This window comes from Hemicordylus capensis, chromosome 6 (assembly GCF_027244095.1).
Source record: "Hemicordylus capensis ecotype Gifberg chromosome 6, rHemCap1.1.pri, whole genome shotgun sequence".
Taxonomy (NCBI): Eukaryota; Metazoa; Chordata; class Lepidosauria; order Squamata; family Cordylidae; genus Hemicordylus; species Hemicordylus capensis.
Genome location: NC_069662.1, coordinates 24,165,126 through 24,185,293, shown reverse-complemented (window position 1 = coordinate 24,185,293; position 20,168 = coordinate 24,165,126). Strand labels below are relative to the sequence as shown.

The 20,168-nt window shown below is 47.9% G+C and overlaps 1 protein-coding gene across 4 annotated transcripts in view; it reads right to left on the bottom strand.

Moving 5' to 3' along the window:
• Positions 1–20,168, bottom strand: part of KREMEN2 (kringle containing transmembrane protein 2) — an 81,412-nt gene that overhangs the window by 22,576 nt on the left and 38,668 nt on the right. For all 4 annotated transcript variants that reach the window (XM_053260469.1, XM_053260470.1, XM_053260471.1 and 1 more), the window contains 2 exons: positions 3,788–4,054; positions 3,178–3,302 (listed from right to left, as the gene is read on the bottom strand). In XM_053260469.1, coding sequence (XP_053116444.1) covers positions 3,178–3,302; positions 3,788–4,054 — 392 coding nt within the window. The remainder of the gene's footprint in view (positions 1–3,177; positions 3,303–3,787; positions 4,055–20,168) is intronic.

Genomic DNA, 20,168 nt, shown 5'->3' with positions numbered 1-20,168 from the left:
CATGTAATGATCAGAAAATGCAGTATCTCCAGAACAAAAGCATAACTGCAAGGACAGGCATCTCTGAATTGAGCGCAGCGAATGGCTAACAACTGTGCATTTGCTGCGCTCATAAAAACGGATAGTAGAGAGACAAAACAAATGCTACTCGCATCCATGGCCAAGAGATGGCCACGCTCCATCTCGGCCACAGCCAGGAATGAACCAGATTGGTTGGAAATGGCAAAGGGGGTGATGTGCTTGAATGTCCCCACTCCTGTCAAGATGGAAGGCACACGGCTGATTGGGAAAAGGGGGGAAAGGCATCCTTCATTAATCAGGCAACACATCTTTTAAAGACATGACATATTTTTTAAAAAATAATCATGACTTTTAATGTGAATCTTTATTAAAAATGTAAGTATAAATGAAGAGAGCTGGTCTTGTGGTAAAGGTAAAGTGTGCAGTCAAGTCGATTTCGACTCCTGGTGCCCACAGAGCCCTGTGGTTTTCTTTGGTAGAATACAGGAGGGGTTTACCATTGCCTCCTCCTATGCAGTATGAGATGATGCCTTTCAGCATCTTGCTATATCATCGCTGCCCGATATAGTAGCAGCGGGGATTCGAACCGGCAACCTTCTGCTTGTTATTCAAGCATTTCCCACTGCACCACTTAAGGTGTCACTTGGTCTTGTGGTAGCAAGCATGAATTGTCCCCTTTGCTAAGTAGGGTCCACCTTGGTTTGCATTTGGATGAGAGTCTACATATAAACGCTGTAATATTCTTAGGGGAGGGGGAAATGGCTCAGCGGAAGAGCATCTGCTTTGCACGCAGAAGGTCCAAGCTTCAATCCCTGACATCTTCAGGCGGGCTGGGAGAGACTCTTGCCTTGGAAACCTTGGAAAGTTGCTGCCAGTCTGTGTAGACAGTACTGAGCTAGGTGGACCAATGGTCTGATTCAGTATACGGCAGCTCTCCAGGTTCCTATAGTCACCATCTTAGAAGAGACATGAGCCCTAAAGTCTCGCCCAAGAGGGAATGCCTACTCTAAGACTGCAGCTGCTGGAACATATGATATGTGCAATCTCAAATAAGAAAAGAAAAGAATGTGCGCTTCTTCTTCAAAGCAGAGTTGCACAATTTCAGGCCTCCAGCTGTTGTGGAATTATAACTCTCATCATTCCCCGCCAGAGTGGCCAGCAGTCAGGGATAATGGCCACTGCAGTCCAACATCTGCATCAGGGCCAATGTCCTGCAGCCCTGCTTCAAAGCGAATGTTTAATCATATGCAATTATATGTGGATTTAATGGATACTAGTTGGCAGATTTCTTTAACTGGGTGATCTCCCCCCACCTGCCACCCAGCAATTTGATTTGCAGCTTGGATGTGTGGGATTTGATTTAAAATTAGCCTGGTTGAGAGATGCTTGAGAGAGGATGGAGAGCAAAAGTCGGTGGCCTCCAAAGTGGACCATTGACCAGAAAAGGCCGGATTTTTTGCCTTCAACAGCACCATCATATTAATTTGCTAGTAGGAATTATAGAGAGAGAGAGACTTGTGTGTTGCTTGACGGAGAGTGAGGGCCTGCCCAAAGTGCTCACAGTCTAAAAGGCATCAGTAGGTGACGCTTTTCACCACATGAAGAGAAACAGGACCGCCTCCTAGTGTCTGACGCTCAAGCTGCACAGGAGACGCTGGGGGTGGGACAGAGAGTCATTGCTAGAGTGTGTAGCCCTTTTCGAATCTTATGAGCTCTGGGGATGCTCACATTTATGAGGTCAAAGGTGGGGAGGAAGTCCCGCCCCACTGTCAACCACTCTTCCACACATCCAACCAACATGCTTCCGGTGCGGTTTGTCTGAAGTGGGAGGAGCTGTAACTGGCAGTTCCGTGAGCTGCAACCTTGATGAGCTGAGGTTGCAGCTCATAGAATCACCGGTGAACACACATACAACGCTTCCCCCTTCAGACAAACAGTGCCATAAGTGTGCTTGTCCGGTACGAGGGGATGGCTGACAGCAGGGCAGTGGGACTTCCTCACCGCTTTTGCCCCCGTAAGCATGAGCACTCGCAGCGCTCATAATGTCTGAAGAGGGCTCATATTTTCTAAATATGGGGAAACCACCATTGTTAGTTCTTCTTCATCGCAGAAGCCCAGACTGAGATCATGAGTCTGCTTAACTTAGACTCCATCTTTAAGAAGTTTAGAAGCTATAGATTCTCAGGGCTCTTTCACCAAATCCAGCCAACTCATCCCCCTTTATGGGGGCGAAGCCACCACTGGACAAACGGGTTCAAAGAACCCGGGCTACCGCCTCGCAGGGGCCGTGCCTTGTGGCCTCTGACATCAAGATACCGGGCCTGTGTGTGTGATTTTGCTCCCAAACGGGGCTGTGCAGCCCCATTCGGGAGTAAGATTAGCTCACGCTGCATTGGCAGCACAGGCCAGAGCAACTCTCCTTGCCTTTTCCCTCCCTGCCTGACATCAGACATGGGGGTGTGGTTTAGCTCCCAAATGGGGCTGCGTGGCCCCATTCGGGAGTTAGATCAGACCGCGCTAGGTTGGTGGAGAAGCCAGAGTGGCCCTCCTTTCCTTTAAAAGGCAGGAAGAGTCACTCCAGCCTGTGCGGCCAATCCATTTGGGAGCTAAGCCACGTCCCCACATCTGATGTCAGGCGCAGAGGCATGGCTAAACGCTCCCTACGTCTGACATCAGATGCAGGGGGCGAGGCTAGGTGGCCCGCAGCAGTTGCTGAACCCAGGCTGCCGCTGGCTTCCCTCCACCCTTGCCCCTTTTGACTCTGCTGAACATCCAACCAGATGAGGGATTCTATAGAAACCAAAAGCAGGAGGGAAAGCTACCCTGCCTTGCTTCCATAAAACCGAAAACTGGAGAGCACACACAGCTCCCAAACTTGGTTAGACCACAGTTTTTAATTTTGTGAATGAGCTCTTTGTTTTCTTTTGGTTGGTTGGCTGGTTGGTTACTAGAATTTTGGCTTTTGGATACACAGCGTAGGTAATTGTCATGACTCCCCTCAAAGGACCCTGGGAATTGTAGTTTGGCAATGTGCTAGGCATTCTTTGTTAGAGATCCCCTGGGTCCCCTTACAGAACTATAATTCCCAGGGTTTCCCTGCCAAACCAGTGTAAGTCCTGGAGCACAGATGTAGCCACTGTGGGAGAGAGGAATTACCTTATAGCCCCGCTTGCGGCAGAAGCTGAGGCAAACCTGCACCGTGAGCTTGGTGGAGGTGCCGCTGCTTCCACTCAGCGCTGGGGGGGTCCCGGAATCCAGGAAGCAGCCAATGTAGCCGGGCACTGGGGAGAACAATAAAGGATCCTAGTTACATGGTTCCCACTTGAACCTGCTTGTCATCTTCTGTGGCCGTTCTCCGCGTGCTCTTGCTATTAAAAAAACTCGGTACGGAAGCAATCAGAGGAAAGGTCTTTTTTTTTTTGCGGTGCTGCCTCAACTCTGGAATGCTGTTCTCCGGACCGCCAAGATTCCCACAAAGACCTGCCCCTCGCAGCTCCCCACTCATCTGTGGTTATAGCTTTGATCCAAGTCTCTACCGCAGGGATGGTCAACCAGAGGCTCCCCAGCTGTTCTTGGACTACAACCCCCATCACCCCCAGCTGCAATTGACTGCAGTTGGGGAAGATGGGAGTTATAGTCCGACAAGAACTGAAGAGCCTCCCGCTGGCCACCCCTGCTCTCTTGGCTGGACCATACTACTGCAATTAACTCTCACTGTTGGGCAACCCTATAGACACAGGCGGTCTGCCCAGCCCTCCGCACTCACTGTGGCAGGTGGGGATGTCGCAGTACTTCCAGTAGATCCCTTCCTCATTCTCCGAGATGTAGCACCAGGGCTGCACATCGCCATCTGGGTTTCGGCAATAGTTGTGGCTGCCCAGCCCCCACTCGCCATTGGGGTACTTGGCCGTGTTGTAGGCATGCTCCCGCGTCTGGTTCCAGTAGAGACAGGGCCGCCCCGTGCTCCCAGGTGAGGTCCGGTTCTGTGAGCCCCGGTAATCAGCCCCATTCACCATAAAACATTCAGACAGCTCTGGGGACAAGAGAGAAGAAAGAAAGAGGAAGTGGGATGCTCAACAGGACAACCACTTCCGGTAGTATTCTTGGGCCATCCCATTTGCCACCCCAAAGAGGGGTTCAGAAAATTAACAATAGTTTGCTTTTATTGATTACCATTTTATTCTGCCCTTCCTTCAAAGAGCTCACAGTGTGACACACAGGGGTGTGTGTGTGTGCCTCCCCCATTTTAACTTCACAACATGGAATAATTGACCAAAGGTCACCTATCAAGCTTTATACCTGCCCTATTCACATGAACACGGCACTCGTCCAATTTGTGTACAGTGTACGCAGGTACAAACCTGTATCCAGGAAAGTGAAGACTGTCCTTTCTATTCTGTCTTTTGGCCAATGATTTGTCCCTTGCTCTTTTTAAATGTTTAGCTGCATTTGTTCTGTTTTTATACTTTTGTTGAATTGTTTTTATCCTGTTGCTTGTTGTTAATTGCCCTGAGGATGAAGGGCGCACACACGCGCACACACACACACACACACACACACACATATATACACATACATACACACATACACAATTACACATAAGCACATATGTGCAGACATCTGAACAGGTACAACATAACATCTGAACAGGGCTACTGAGTGGGGATATGAACTCAGGTTTTCCCAATCCAAGTCCAAGACCCTGGCCGCATTCAGATATTGCATGAAATCAGAGTTACAGGTTCCACTTCTCCAACTGGACAGCCACAGCAGCCAATTGGGACAGAGTGAGGGAGGAGCTTCCTTCCCTCAACTCCAGTTCCAGGGAAGACTGCCTCCAGTTCTGCATTCAGACATAACAAAGGTAACCGCAGAGGTTTATCTAGGGAAAATAGCACCTGGGGCAAGCACTGAAATTGTGCCCCCTGTCCAAACATCTGACACCCATCTTTCAGATAATTTACCATAATATCAGCTCAAAAATACAAGTCAAGCTCATTAATCTTTTAATATCATCTTTTAATATTTCAAAAACTATTTAGCAGTGGATGTAGCCAGACCAAAAAATGCTGGAAAACTACAAATTTCAGTATGCTGGGGCTCATGAAATACCCAAATACTATGTGGAGGTGTACTTGGAAAACTAAACAGAAGTGCCTGTCTAATTCTCTACTATGCATTGTAGCATCACTATTACATAAGTTTTAAAAATCAATGGAGAATTTGACTTTTCCCAGATCCTCTGAAAATAATTAAAGGATATGCAGAGTAAACTGTGTCATTGCTTGGAATATATTCTAGTATTCCAGAAAGACAGTTAAAATGAGAGAAAGAGAGCAAGAAACCCCCAGTGGGCCTTAATACTAAGTATTTCACACTGATTCAAAGACAAACTCACCATTAATAGCCATATTATTAAGACATCACATTTAACTCACTTATCACAAGAAGCAAAGCAAGTGCAAATGAATACAATCCTAGCTCATAAGCTTCAGCTCAGTATTCACAAGTACATAGTGCCAAACTGAATATGTGTACAGTGACTTATATTATATTAATTTTTAAACTTTTTTTTTAACCTGTAGCCCCTTTGGGGGGCTTCCTAAGTGCCGTGGGGGGGGGAGTCTGCAAAGGTTCCCCCTCCCTCCGCTGGCCTCTAGGGTCTCGCAGGGACCATTTGAGCATGTGTGGTGGCCATTATTAAAAATAATTTTATTTAAATGGCCGCTGAAAACAAAATGGACACCGTGCATGCTCAAATGGCCTCTGAGAGGCCTGGCATGGCCTAGGGCAGGGTTGGGGAACCTTGGCACTCCAGCTGTTGTTGAACTACAACTCCCATCATCCCCAGCCACAATTGTGGCTGGGGATGATGGGAGTTGTAGTTCAACAACAGCTGGAGTGCCAAGGTTCCCCACCCCTGGCCTAGGGCCTCACAGAGGCCATTTGAGCATGCACGGTGGCCATTCTGTTTTCGGTGGCAATTAAAAAAAAAATTTTTTTTTAAATGGCGCCCCCTTCAAGTGGCACCCGGGGCACATGCCCTGCCTGCCCCACCCTGCCCCTGGGTAGCCACAAACCAGAGGCCAAACAGCAAACCTCACTTCAAGCCGAGGGTTCAAACTGGAGTTTGGAAACTGATACCTCAGTTTGAGTTAGGGTACAAACTGCAATTTCATGCATTCAGACACAGTTACACAAACCCCAGCCTCGTGTAACTCAGGTTATGTAACTCAGCCACCTATAACTCCGGTTTCATGCAGTGTCTGAATGCGGTGTCTGTCTACAACACACTGTGAACTGCTCTTTGGGGGGACAAAGTGGTCTAGGGGTGGCATAGGGGTTATTCAAATAAATACAACAATCAAATATTTCAAGAAGCCTTACAATCCCATAAAAAGGCCGGTATTATTAGCGGCATAATCCAAATGGTGGTGTGGGCAGAGGCTGAAAATAGCTCTCCTATGGCTCACTAGGCAAAAAGGCACCTTTTGAAGTGGTGGCTATCTTATATTTAGCAGGGGGAGAACAACTGGCCCTAATTCAGCCCATACAAAGCCCCTCTCAGTGGCGGCGGCTGGTGTCTCCCTTATGCTTCTTTTTTTAAATTATTGTGAGCCCCTTTGGGACAGGGAACTATTTCCTTATTTCCCTTTGCACTGTAAACAGCTTCAAAAGCTTTTTTTGTTGAAATGCAGTTATATTAATCATAATAATAATAATCTGATCCGGAAGAGGAGGAGGCAGACTGCTGGTGGGTTGGTGGCCAATGAAGGATGCGAATTAGGAAGTTCTCAATTACCCATGCTCTCACCCTTATTTATATGCATTTGCTTGTTACATTTTTTATATCACCTAATCCAGGACAATTGACAACCATCCCCTGAGTGGTTACGGAAGATGGGAGGTGTAATCCAACAGAGAGACTCGGGTTGGCCAGCCCGGCTCCCTTGCCTGGATCACTCAAGTGCACCTAACTCTTGTTGCCTGTAAACCCTAAATCCATTCCACGGCATGACATCAGCACTGACAGAACCAAGGCAAACTGGCTTCCAGTGCTTAAGGTTTTCTGGTAGGACTCCAGTGGCTTGGCCAGAAGAAATCTGCAAGGGATACTCCCCACACACCCCCACTGAACCTCTGTTCCAGGAGAAGCTTCACCGGCTGGATTTTGCTTGCTATAAAGTTGTGAAAGGCACAGGGACCTGGGCAGGAAAAAGTTTGGTAACTCTGTTTCCTGCAAAGGAAAGCTGGAGCTGTTCTTGTGATAGCAAGGGTCCATCTTGGTTTGCATTTGGATAGGAGACTACATGTGAGCACTGAAAGAGATCTCCCTTGGGGGACATAGGAAGCTGCCATATACCGAGTCAGACCTTTGGTCTATCTAGCTTCTAGCTCAGTATTGTCTTTACAGACTGGCAGCAGCTTCTCCACGGCTGCAGGCAGGAATCTCACTCAGCCCTACCATGGAGAAGCCAGGGAGGGAACTTGGAACCTAGATGCTCTTCCCCGAGGGGAATCTCTTACAGTGTTCACATGTAGTCTCCCATTCAAATGCAACCAGGGTGGACCCTGCTTAGCTGACAAGCCACACTTGCTACCATAAGACCAGAGGCACAACTCACAGCATCTGCAGGTCCCAGGTACCCTCCCTGGCATCTCCAGGTAGCGCTGGGAGAGACTCCTGCCTGAAATCTTAGAAATCCACTGCCAGTCAGTGTACTGTAGACAATACTGAGCTAACTGCAACCATGGTCTGACTCAGTATAAGGCAGCTTCCTATAAGCCTGCGTGTAAAGCATTACCAAAACAAAACCTCAAAGGGGTGTCATTACCTGCCTTTTGAAGGAACATGATTGGGCAGAACTTATATAAACTTTTATCCCTCAAGGCTTTAACCAACCTTACCAACCTCTCCAGAATGGAGGCTCTGATGAAACCAACAAGACGTTCCCCCACACTGTCTGTTCCGTCACAGACTAGAGAAAGGTGAAGTCAATGGCAGTGGGATGACATGTTGGCAGGTAATACAAGAAGGAGAACTGCAGATGCTCAGACTGTTACCAACCATATCAAGACTAGATTGTGTCAAATCTCATGGCATCAACCAAAGTTCTCAAGGTGGGTTTACATAGAAAAATAAATAATACATAATCAACTAATTTTGAAGGTCCCGTGTCCCCAGAGGGCTCACAATCTAAAAAGAAACATAAGGCAGATACCAGCAACAGCCACTGGAGGGATACTGTGCTGGGGTCAGATATGGTCAGTTGCTCTCCCCCTGCTAAATTTAAGAGAATCACCACTTTTAAAAGTGTCTTCTCCTGCACATACTAGTGGGATGCGTGGTGACATTTAACTTGTGAATAGTGGCACTGTGCATTCGTTGAACCAAGAGGGAATTCTTGAATAAATTAAAGTCAGAAAGGGGGGCACTTGTGATTTCAAAGGGAGAGAACACTTGTGATTTCACACCCAGGCCTGTGCTTTGGTCCCAAGACTTCACCTTTCAACGGGAAGGGAAACCAGGAATCCTGGATGCCAGATCCTTCCGTCTTCACACTTCTGTGATGGTCTAAGCGAGGGGTTCCCAAACAGATGTTGTACTACAACACTCCTATCATCCCCATTAAAAACAAGGCCAGAGGCTGGGAGCTGGATTGTGAAGCTAAGCCCTAGCTGGACAAGCATGCCCTACCCAGATCACACCCCCAGTTTCAGAAGGAGGTAGGAAGAAAAATCGTCCTACCAGTGTTCCCTCGAACAGGGATTCCCAGATGTTGTTGACTACAACTCCCAGAATCCCCAGCTGCAATGGCTTTTGCTTGGGGATTTTGGGAGTTGTAGTCAACAGCATCTGGGAATCCCTGTTAGAGGGAACACTGTGTCCTACCCAGCTGGGCTCAAGATCACGCTTAAGATCAGCAGATCAAATTAGATCTAATGTCAATTCTATGATCCAACGTCAATCCAATGTCAACTGATTGATCTAATGTCAATTGTGTGAACAACTGTGTGAATTGTGGCCATGAGTTCCACAAGTAAATCACTGCCAGCAGGAAGGCGGAAACAAACCTGCTCCTTGGGCCTGTTTCAACTGTGTGAAGATATTTCTGCAGCCTGAAAACTCAGTGGGCAAAATGAGGGAGAGGAGAGCTGGTCTTGTGGTAGCAAGCATGACTTGTCCCCTTAGCTAAACAGGGTCCATCCTGGTTGCATATGTATGGGAGACTAGAAGTGTGAGTACTGTAGGATATTCCCCTTAGGGGACGGAGCCTCTCTGGGAAGAGCATCTGGGTTCCAAGTTCCCTCCCTGGCATCTCCAAGATAGGGCTGAGAGAGATTCCTGCCTGCAACCTTGGAGAAGCCGCTGCCAGTCTGCGAAGACAATACTGAGCTAGATGGACCAATGGTCTGACTCAGTATCTGGCAGCTTCCTATGTTCCTATGAGTCCAGGGTAACTGCAGGATCTGAGAAGACCTGCATGGGGAGGGGCTCTTCTCGGAGAGTTTGCAAGAGGCCTCCAGCTGCACCCCCTTCCTCCCCGCACTTGAAATGTGGAGCTGGAGGAACATCAGAGCAAGCGTGACAAGACAAGCTTGAAAGAAGAGGGACATGTCCCAAGGCTGCCTCCAGGGTGGGGGCCAAAGAGAGATTAGAGATGCTAAATGTGTAATCAGTTAAAGCATGCGAAGGCTTTGAAGATTCAAAAGGAATCGGTGTGGAGGGTGTCGCATGAGCCTTGGCTGCAGGCAAAAGGAACACAGGAGACCCTTTTAGATCTTGCTTTTTTTTTTTTGCGGGGGGGGGGGGGAGATCAAAGCGTTCAAAGGCACATTTAATCGGCCAGGCCAAGACAGTCAAGTGCAGGCAAAGCAGGCAAGGGAGGCGCTGGGGGAGGGACGGGATGTGGCCCCAGCCTCCTCTCTGACCTCTGCCAAGGTCAGCGGTTGGTCCTCCTGACCCCAGTCAGGAGGCAGAGGGCTCCAGTCCTGCCAGCGGGAAGAGAGAGTGGGGTTCTAAACGGCAGGATCTAACCAGCTCAGGGCTGCACAACACTGCACCCCGCCTCCCCCCAGCTGTTTCTGTACCAGGAGTGTTGCTAGGTGCTTAAATGATTTCAGGGCCCAGGGCCCACCGCCCTGGATAATTAACCCACCGAGAACAATTCGCCCTGCTCCCTCGCTCAGTGTTTTTAAGAAACTATTGAAGACACATCTTTTTAGAGAGACTTTTGATATTTTATCCACTGCTTGTATCTGGCAGGTTTCTGAAGTTTTTAGCTTTCTACTTAGAACTTTTAATTTGAATCTTTTTTTAAAAAATGTAACTTTTAAATGTGGCTTCAGCCTGGCCTCTTAACTTTTAAACTTTTATTAATTTTTAAACTTTTCTATATTGTATCAATGTTATTAATGTCGTAAGCCGCCCTGAACAGTAGTCTGCGTCACCCTTCCTTCAAGGAGCTCCAGATGACAGAGGAGGTTCCCTCCTCCTACATTTCATCCTCACAACAACCCTCTGAGGTACAGGTTACACAGGGACATAGGAAGCTGCCTTATGCCGAGTCAGACCACTGGTCCGTCTACCTCAATACTGTCTACACTGACTGCCAGCCAGCAGCTTCTCCAAGGTTTCAGGCAGGAGTCTTTCCCTGCCCTATCTGGAGATGCTACCAGGGACTGAACTTAGGAGGTTCTGCATGCAAAGCAAATGTTCTTCCATTGAGCTCTGGCCCCATTCCCTAAGGGGAGTATCTTACAGCCCTCGCATGTATACTCATCGAAATGCAAACCAAGCCAGACCCTGCTTAGCAAAGGGGGAAATTCTTGATCACTACCACAAGAAGACCTGCTCTCCTGGGGGCCCAGGGTTCTCAGCACTTGGCGTTTCGAAAATACAGCCGTGCCTGTTTACCATAGGATTGGGGCCAGGGTATAGATGTGTTGGCTGGGAATGCAAAGGAGCTAGAACATTTTGGCCCACATCCCGATTAATGCAAGAAGATTACCTTGCGCCAGAAGACGGCACTAGCACAAAGCCCGTGTGTTAGCTAGCCATGCTAAGTCTGGAGCTTGCGTTTTGCACTTGAGCAACAACGTGCACAATCTGTGGCCCACGTCATTTGTTTCACAGGGAACTTTTGTGCAAGAGTGCAACTCTGAAAATTCCCAGGATTTAGAGTACCCATGTGATCTTCTTCCACTAACACAACTTGGAAAGCCAGTGTGGTGTGGCGGTTAGAATGTTGGACTAAGACCAGGGTTCAAATCCCCACTCACCCCTGAAACTCACTGAGTGAGTCACTTCTCTCTCAGCCTAACCTACTTCAGAGGGTTGTTGTGAGGATAATCATAACCATGTGCACTGGAGGCAGAGCCAGACATAAATGGAGGAATAAACAAACAGACAGACTTTTTTCATTGAGCTTTAGTCAGGATGGCCTATTAATATTACTATTATGTCATCAATATGAATGTCACTTTACGAAGTACAAGAGGACACATCCTGGCCCCAAGGCTTGACAAGCCTGAAAACCATCTGGCCTAAAAGCAAAATTCCAAGATAGAATTAGGAGGACCAACAGAGGATTTTCAGGGATGGGAGGGAGCACATTTAATGTCCTAAATACAGTGGTGGCTGGTGTGCACTGGGGCTGGAGGTGGTGGAGAGAAATGAATTCTACACATCCTAAATGTGAGAATAATGGATTTTGCACACGCTCAGAGGCCCCTCTGTCCTTGCTGTCCATCTTCCAAGATGGAGTCCTGGCTTTGAAAACAGGGTATGGGATCAAAACAAATACCTGATTTACACCTAAACTTGCATCAAGGTGAAACGTTCTGTGTAACTCTGAAGACCGTATGCTCTAAATACCTCCCCATGGGCAGCAAAAGCAAAACAGATGCTGCCGCTGCCGCCTCCACCCTGCCAAAAAACCCAACAAGAACCACCCCCGAATGTGGTGGATTTGCATAAACAGGTCATAGAATGGAAATCTTCTTGGCTCAGAGACGGGCTTATATTTTCTCACTTTCTCAAGCGGCGAAACATGCATAGCGCAGAAGTGCTTCCGGATTAAATCATGCCAAGTCCTCGGCGTGTGTGCGTGCTGCAGGAAAGCGGTCATCTGGGCCTGGAGGGGGAGAGCAGCTCCCCGAGGCCAACGCCTTGCATTTTGTGGGAATCGGTCCCTCGGCCCTGTGCCTTCCTGGGAACCCAGGAGCTCTGGCTCTCAGCCGGGGCTGTTCTATCCCAGACATATTAATGTCACTCCTTCCACAGCTGGGAATAGGCCCCTGAGCCCTGCTTGCCTTGCCACCCCCGCCCAGCACAAACCTCTCCTGGTGTAACCAGACGCTTTTCCAGCCTAGCAGACGCAAGCCCCAGGGGGACAGGCCCCACCTGTTGTTAAGGATGGAAATAGCTGAGAATATAATAAACAGGTGGTTGATATAAAGCAAAAGGGGGGAAAGGCAGTGGCGGGAGTGTGTGTGTGTGTCTTTGTGGGGGGATGTGAAGGCCGATGGAGGCCGGAGCCTGGCTGTCTAGCAGGTGTTGCTTGTTGGCAGCTGGGCCTTCTAGAGGCTGCTTGGACCCAGTGGGGGGCTGTCTTGTGGGGGGGGGGGTGAAGGGCATGAATGTGAGATGGCCTTGGGGGGAGTGAGGGGAGAAAGAAGTTTGGGAGGGGCACATCAGAGGGACAAATGGCCCGGGGTTCTGTGTTGCCGAGCGGCCGGCGGAATTGCCGGAGAAATGCTACACAGATGGATGCACAGAAATGCACACAGGCAGGAAAAGAGAGCTCTTCTGACCAACGTGGGATTAGCTATTTTGGTGCCATTGTGGAGGGCTTCCTCCGCTGGGGCAGCAGCTGCCGAAAGAGGCCAACAGGCTGTGGAGAACAGTTAGGGGAGGGAGGGAGGGAGAAGAATTCAGAGCGTATCCGTAAGGCCCCTCTCGAAAACACCCACCCCAAACTCCTCTAAGAAATATCCAGCGGTGCTCTCACACCTTTCGAGCCGTGGTTTTTAAACTGTGTCCCAGCAACCTGCAAAGTGCATTGGGTGGATGCCTCTCGGGTTCTTCAAATCAGTCACGGCAGATAAACTTCCTGAACAGCAGCCCTACTGATATTCCCCCACAAAAATGTAGACATGGGATATTTCCCCACCATATGTAGTCACAGGGGAATGTTCTAGGCAGGGCACTTGGGGCAAACTGGCCATTATCAATCTGTTTGCTACTGTGGAACTCACTGCCACTGGATATTGTAAGACCTAATCATGCAACTCGGCTGTAGGAAAGAGTGACAGGTCACATCCATGGAGGACAGACCCCTCAGTGGCTTTATGTTAGACATGACTGGCAAAGAGATGGCGGCAATGAATATGTCCAAAAAACCCTGGAGGTATGGAATGGGAACAACAGGATCTGAACAGGGTAGAGGCTTCTGAGCACATGGAGGCCTCTGAGGCACCAGGTACTGACCCCCAGTGTAGACTTGGATTCCCATACACTGTCATACAGATGTTTCCCACATCAAGAGAATAATCCTTATTCAGACGTTACATTGTACCTGGGTTCAGATGTCTGTGCACTCATACAGATATTTGTCATATTTGTGTACATGTTTTGTGTGAATAATACTTTGTTGCCAGATTTGGCTTATTTTAAGCCAAATTTTGGGTTACGGCCCATTTGACCCACGAGTATACCCCTTAGGTTCTGGCATCACCCCTCAAATGTGTGACAGAGACAGTTATGCACATGTTACGTTGAACACATGTACAGCTGCTCTACATGTGTTCAATGTTAACATGTGAATAACTGTACCTGCGTACAGATTTCTACTTGTGTACACTGAACACTGAGCGCACGGATGTTGACCCTAACGTATGAATAGGCTAGGCCTCCCCAAATATAAAGGTGCCTGACAAAGAGCTCACTGAAAGCCTTCATACTCCCATTGCAGCCCTGCATAACACAGGTGATCTGGGCTGCAGCACTCTGTATTCTCACATGTCTGTGAAGCATCAGCATGTTCAGGCAGACAACCATCACTGCAAAACGATCACCTCAGCCACTGTGTTGCAATTAAGCAACACTTAGTGGCTTTAAAAGTATTTTAAATTGGTTTTAAATGGCTCTGAAGGGTTTTAGATTGGTTTTTATATTGTTTTACCCTCTTTGTTTTAAATGCTGTTTGTTAGATGGTATTTTACTTGTCGTCCTTTGGATGGGGCAGTATAGAAATGTAATAAATGAATGAATGAATGAATTTAATTCACACAGGGAGGGACTGAGCAGCTGTGAAAGCCATCTATGACCTACTCTTAATTTAAGAACACACAAAGAGCCTGGCTGGATTAGACCAAAGGTCTACCTTAGGGCTGCAAATCTTCACCCGCCCCCAGCTGTTGTTGGACTACACCTCCCATCATCCCCAGTCAGTGCCCACCAGTCAGGGATGATGGGAGTTGTAGTCCAACATCTTCCAGAGGGCCGAAATTATGCAGTCCTGGTGTATCTAGTGCAGCATCCTATTTCCCAATCAGATGCCTCCATGAAGCCCACAAGAAGGGTGGGAAGACAGTCTCCTGCTCTCGCCCATACACAAGTAGCCCTCGTTATTTGCGGGGGGGTTGTTCCCGCCAATTAGCTCAGATATGGAAACCATGAATAAAGAAACCTAACCCCTATAGGAATCCAAGGATTAGGTTCCTTACTCAGAAAAAACTGCAGAAATAAGCGTAGAAAAGTATAGTGTCTTGTTCTCCAGGTCTCGCATTCTTGCCCCCCCAATTCTTATTTTTCGTTTTCATTTTTGTTTTTAACAAAAAAAGAGCCACCAAATGGCTCTGTGCTTTAAAATGGCAGCCAGAAATGACATCAGAAGTCATTTCCGTCCACTGACGAACCATGAATAGGTGAACATTGCCTATATTTCATGCTGTGGATAAAGAAACTAGGTCTCTAAAACCCATCTGCTGATACATGAAACCTTGATTTGCGAAACCGTGGGTGACGGTTGCCACCAGCTCATTTGGTAGCAACTCAGGACCAGGCCTTAACTGTGACTGCCCCCAGGGCTTTGGAACTCGCTCCCTGCTGAAATAAGAGCATCTCCTTCTCTGTTTTTAGGAGGACCCTGAAGACGTACCTGTTTTCCCAGGCCTTCAACTGATACCAAAAATTTAATTTTAATGTGTTTTTATTTATTATGATTTTTATCTTTTTATGAATTTTAAATGTTTTATATTATGTTTTAATTCTGTATATCGCCTAGAGATTTCGATATTGGGCGGTATATAAATTAAACTAACACATATATAAATAAACAGTCTTCTGTACTAATTCTCTCTAAACACCAAGTTCTACAGTATATAGCCATAACAGACACTGAAAGACCTTTCCTCCATTAATATATCTATTCCCACTTTAGAGCCATCTCAGTAGTGAATTCTATAAGTTAATGATAATGTGTTGTATGAAGAAATATTTGCTTAGTCTGAATCTCCTGCCAGTCAGTTTCATTGGATGGCCCTGAGAGTAAGGATTATGAGAAAGGGAGGAAAAAGTCCTCAATCTCCACTTTCTCCACATCATGCTTAATTTTATAAACCTCTCTCATCTCCTCCTTAGTCACTGTTTTTCTAAACCTTGGATGTACTCGTCTTTCCTTCTAAGTAGGCCCCGATATGTTGTCCTTTTCTGAACCGCTTCAAGCTCCACAGTAACCTTTTGGAGATAAGAGTACCCAGAACTGTACAGCAGGGGTTCCCAAAACTTGGATCTCCTCCAGATGTTGTTGTTGGACAACAAGAAGTCCCATCATCCAGAGTCACAATTGCTGCCATGGTTGTGGATGATGGGTGTTGTAGTTCAGCAACAACAGGGGAAGAGCAGAAGGTTTCAAGTTCCCTCCCTGGCTTCTCCAAGATAGGGCTGAGAGAGATTCCTGCCTGAAACCTTGGAGAAGCCGCTGCCAGTCTGTGAAGACAATACTTAGCTAGATAGACCAATGGTCTGACTCGGTATATAGCAGCTTCCTATGTTCCCTGTTTAAGAAACCCAGCCGTACACAGCATTCCAAGTGTGTCCATAGCACAGATTCATATCAAGACATTACAGTCTGATCCTTTAGGGAGCCCCACTTTCTGTGTCTGCAAGAACTCTGCTGGGGAAGTTGTGCTTAAGGTTCCCAGACCACAGATCACTGCATAAGGACCCCACAGCAGCTCCAGCACAGGGGCCAGCATTGTTGGGCAACTGCCAAAGGCCCAGAACCCTGAGAAGGGCCCTCTAGGTCCCCTGTCTGCCTACAGTCTGTGTGCAGTGGCGGCAGGGCCTCTTTCTTGGCTGAGAGAGCAGCTCTGTCATAGCTTCCTCTCTCCCAAGGTCAGCCCCACTGCAAGCCTTATGTGGGTCCACCAAAGTAGGAGGTGGCCAAGGAGAGCAGTGTGCCGAGGGCCCCATGAAATCTGGATCAGTTCTCTTTGTGTAAAGTTCTGCCATTGAAAACCCTGTGGTTTTCTTGGTAGTATACAGGAGGGGTTTACCATTGCCATCTGTATGAGATGATGCTTTTCAGCACCTTCCTATATCGCTGCTGCCCAAAATAGGTGTTTCCCATATTCTGAGAAACACACCAGCGGGGACAGGGCTGTCCTTACAGCATGACAAGCCCCGGGCCCCGCTCTTTTAACCCCCACTAGAATGAACTGGAAGGGGTCCCTGCACTGGCTGATTTGCCCTGAGCCTCACACCCCGCCAGGGCTAAGGACAGCCCTGAGAGGGGATTCGAACCCACAGCTCCCTGCTCTCTAGGCAGGTTACTTCCCCATGCGCCATTCGGTGGCTTTCTCTTTGTGTACTTTTGGCTTATTTAGAGAACTGAAGCCACTGCATACATTCTGATGTCAAATACTCCTCGTTATTTAATCCTAACTAAATAAGCAATTTTCCCACCGCCTGTATGGTCACATCCAGATTCAGATGCCTCCGAATACCAACGGCAGGAGAAGAGACAGGTGTTCATCTCCTGGTTGTGGGCTTCTCAGAGGTGGAGGCATCCAGTGGGTCACTGTGGGGAACAGATGGCCTTAGGCCTGATCCAGCGCAGCTCTTCTTATGGTTTCTTGTCCAAAATCATACTATTGGGAATTATGAGATCCTAGTTTGCTCAACGATATACAGAAGAGCATCATCTATCTATGCAGGGGTTCTCAGCCTTGGGTCCCCAGATGTTCCTGGACTACAACTCCCAAATCCAAAAACATCTGGGGACTTAAGGTTGAGGACCATGGTTTACGGTTTTCACTGTCGCAAGATGCGGTGATGGCTTTTTAAGAAAAAATGTCTTTGTTATTGTGATTACAGCTTTGGACTCTGCATGAATCAATCCAGAATAACACTGGTTGGGTTCTCAGAATCACTAAAGAATCCACATGCCACAAAGGTGGGAAACAATCTACCCTAGGACTTCACAACTTCAGTCCTCTAGCTATTGTTGGACTACAACTCCCATCACCCCTCACTACTGGCCACTGTGGCTAGGGATGATAGAAGTCGTAGTCCAATAACAGTTGGAGAGCTGAAGTTGTGGGGCCTTAATCTGGCCTTTTGCCACCCTTTAGGATTCTCTGAGCTGTTTGATAAGCCACAAGACATTCAACCGAAGCTGAAAGAGCAAAGAGACACCTGAGCTAACTGAGCAAAGATACACCCTTTAAAGTGATGATTCTCTTATTTTTAGCAGGGGGAGAGCAACCGGCCCTATCTAGCCCCAACACAGCATCTCTCCAGTGGCTGTTGCTAGTATCTGCCTTATGTTTCTTTTAGATTGTGAGCCCTCTGGGGACAGGGGAACATTTTAATTATGTATTTATTTTTCTTTGTAAACCGCTTTGTCAACTTTGGTTGAAGAGCAGTATATAAATATTCGTTGTCGTCGTTGTAGTAGTAGTAGTAGTAAAAGGGTAACTCAGCAGCAGCACTGGTGGATTTCAACCGGGATGTAAACACGTGACCTTGATTTAAGGGAGAAGAGCTAGTAAGATCCAAGCTATATTTGCTTGGTGGAGGCAAGAGTGGAGCAATAATGATCCTAGCAGGGAAAGCAAGGCTAAAAAGTGGAATGAACAGGGATGGAAAATGCATGCTTAACTGCTTCCTGCACCGCCCTTGCCCTCACATGGCAAATGGATGCATTGCAGCTGGTCTTTTATGTTCCAGTGTCCTAAAGTCAAGTGTGTCGTGGAGTCGGTGTCGACTCCTGGTGACCACAGAGCCCTGTGGTTTTCTTTTGGTAGAATACAGGAGGGGTTTGCCATTGCCTCCTCCCACGCAGTATGAGAGGATGCCTTTCAGCATCTTCCTATATCGCTGCTGCCTGATATAGGCAGGAAACTAAACATAGGCAAATCCAGCCACTTTGTAAGGGACTATCCAGTATATCTTGTTTGGGAAATGGAGAGAAACAGTGACTGATTCGGGTAAGAGAACCAAGAGGCAAGAGGCTAGATGTTGTGTTCTGCAGCCTCTAGCACTGCCCATGCTGCCGCCCCCCTCTGGTTTTTACTAAGTGCACCAAAAGGCAGAAATTCAACAGGTGAATCATTCAGCATCCACCACAGCTGCATGTCAAATATACAAGCTTCACTTGGTGGATTTATGCTTTAAAACAATGGTTCTCAACTGCAGGGATGGTCGTGTGTGTGTTTGTGTGTGTGTTGAAGATCTAGTTCCGGATCGAATTCCAAGTCAGGTGGATCCAGACAAGTTCTGCAGGGGCTTTGTCTCCTGGATGAGACCTCTCACTGGTCCACCTTTATTTTAATGATAGTTATTTATATCGATTGCATTTTCAATCCCACATTCAGGGTGATATGTGCGGTTATCCTCCCACCACCACATGTTCACCTCACAACAACCCTGCAAGCAAGGTAGGTTAGGCAGAGAGGGAGAGTGATTGGCAAAAAGGTCACCCCAGATCTGACTGGTCCTAGTCTGAGGGTAATCAGTCCATCACACTGATCCAGAGGATTTCTGAGGCACAGTGCATCCCTAGGGGGACAGATGGTGGTGGTGGTGGTGGTGGTGGTGGTGGTGGTGGTGGTGGTGGTGGTGGAGCTGAGAGACAGTTGCTCTGGCACCCTGATGCTAGTTCCCCATGTGCAGTTTTTTCAGAGGGGGGCAAGGAATGACTTATTCCTCTTTAATATTTTTTGTGGGATAACCACCCCAGTCATAGGAACATAGGAAGCTGCTATATACTGAGTCCGACCATTGGTCCATCTAGCTCAGTATTGTCTACACAGACTGGCAGCAGCTTCTCCAAGGCTGCAGGCAAGAATTCTTCTCAGCCCTATCTTGGAGAAGCCGGGGAGGGAACTTGGAACCTAGATGCTCTTCCCAGCACGGCTCCATCCCCTCAGGGGAATAACTTACAGTGCTCACACATCAAGTCTCCCATTCATATGCAACCAGAGCAGACCCTGCTTAGCTAAGGGGACAAGCCATGCTTGCGACCACAAGACCAGCTCTCCTCTCCAGTCCACAGAGCCTCACACGCAGCTGCAGGTCAGAGGCTGCTGCGCATTAGTTGTGCATGCTCACCTGTAAAACAGACTGCTGTAGTAGGATGAGTGTGGTGTGGGAGAAGGAGATCATGTGCGTTCAAAAGTGGGGACAATTTTTAAAAAGCACCAGGGTTAACCACATAGAAGCACTGCTAGGGAAAAAGTTGGCAACTGTTTTAACAGCCCAGACCCACAATCTAGGTTCTTGCTGAATAGGAATGTACCCAACTCCCCTTCTCTCCCATGAAATACACTGAGGTAGGGCAGTGGGGTGGGGAGGCAGCCAGAGTATTCTAGGTCCTTCGACCTGGCCAGAATCTCTGACTTGGTATCAGGGAGCCGGTTCGAACCCCCACTGGCACTAGATCGGGCAGCAGCGATATAGGAAGATGCTGAAAGGCATGATTTCATACTGCATGGGAGGAGGCAATGGTCAACCCCTCCTGTACTCTACCAAAGACAACCACAGGGCTCTGTGGGCACCAGCAGTCAGAATCGACTTGATGGCAAACTTTACCTTTTTATCAGGGACTTGGCCTGGGGGAGCAGAACTCAGCTCTGAA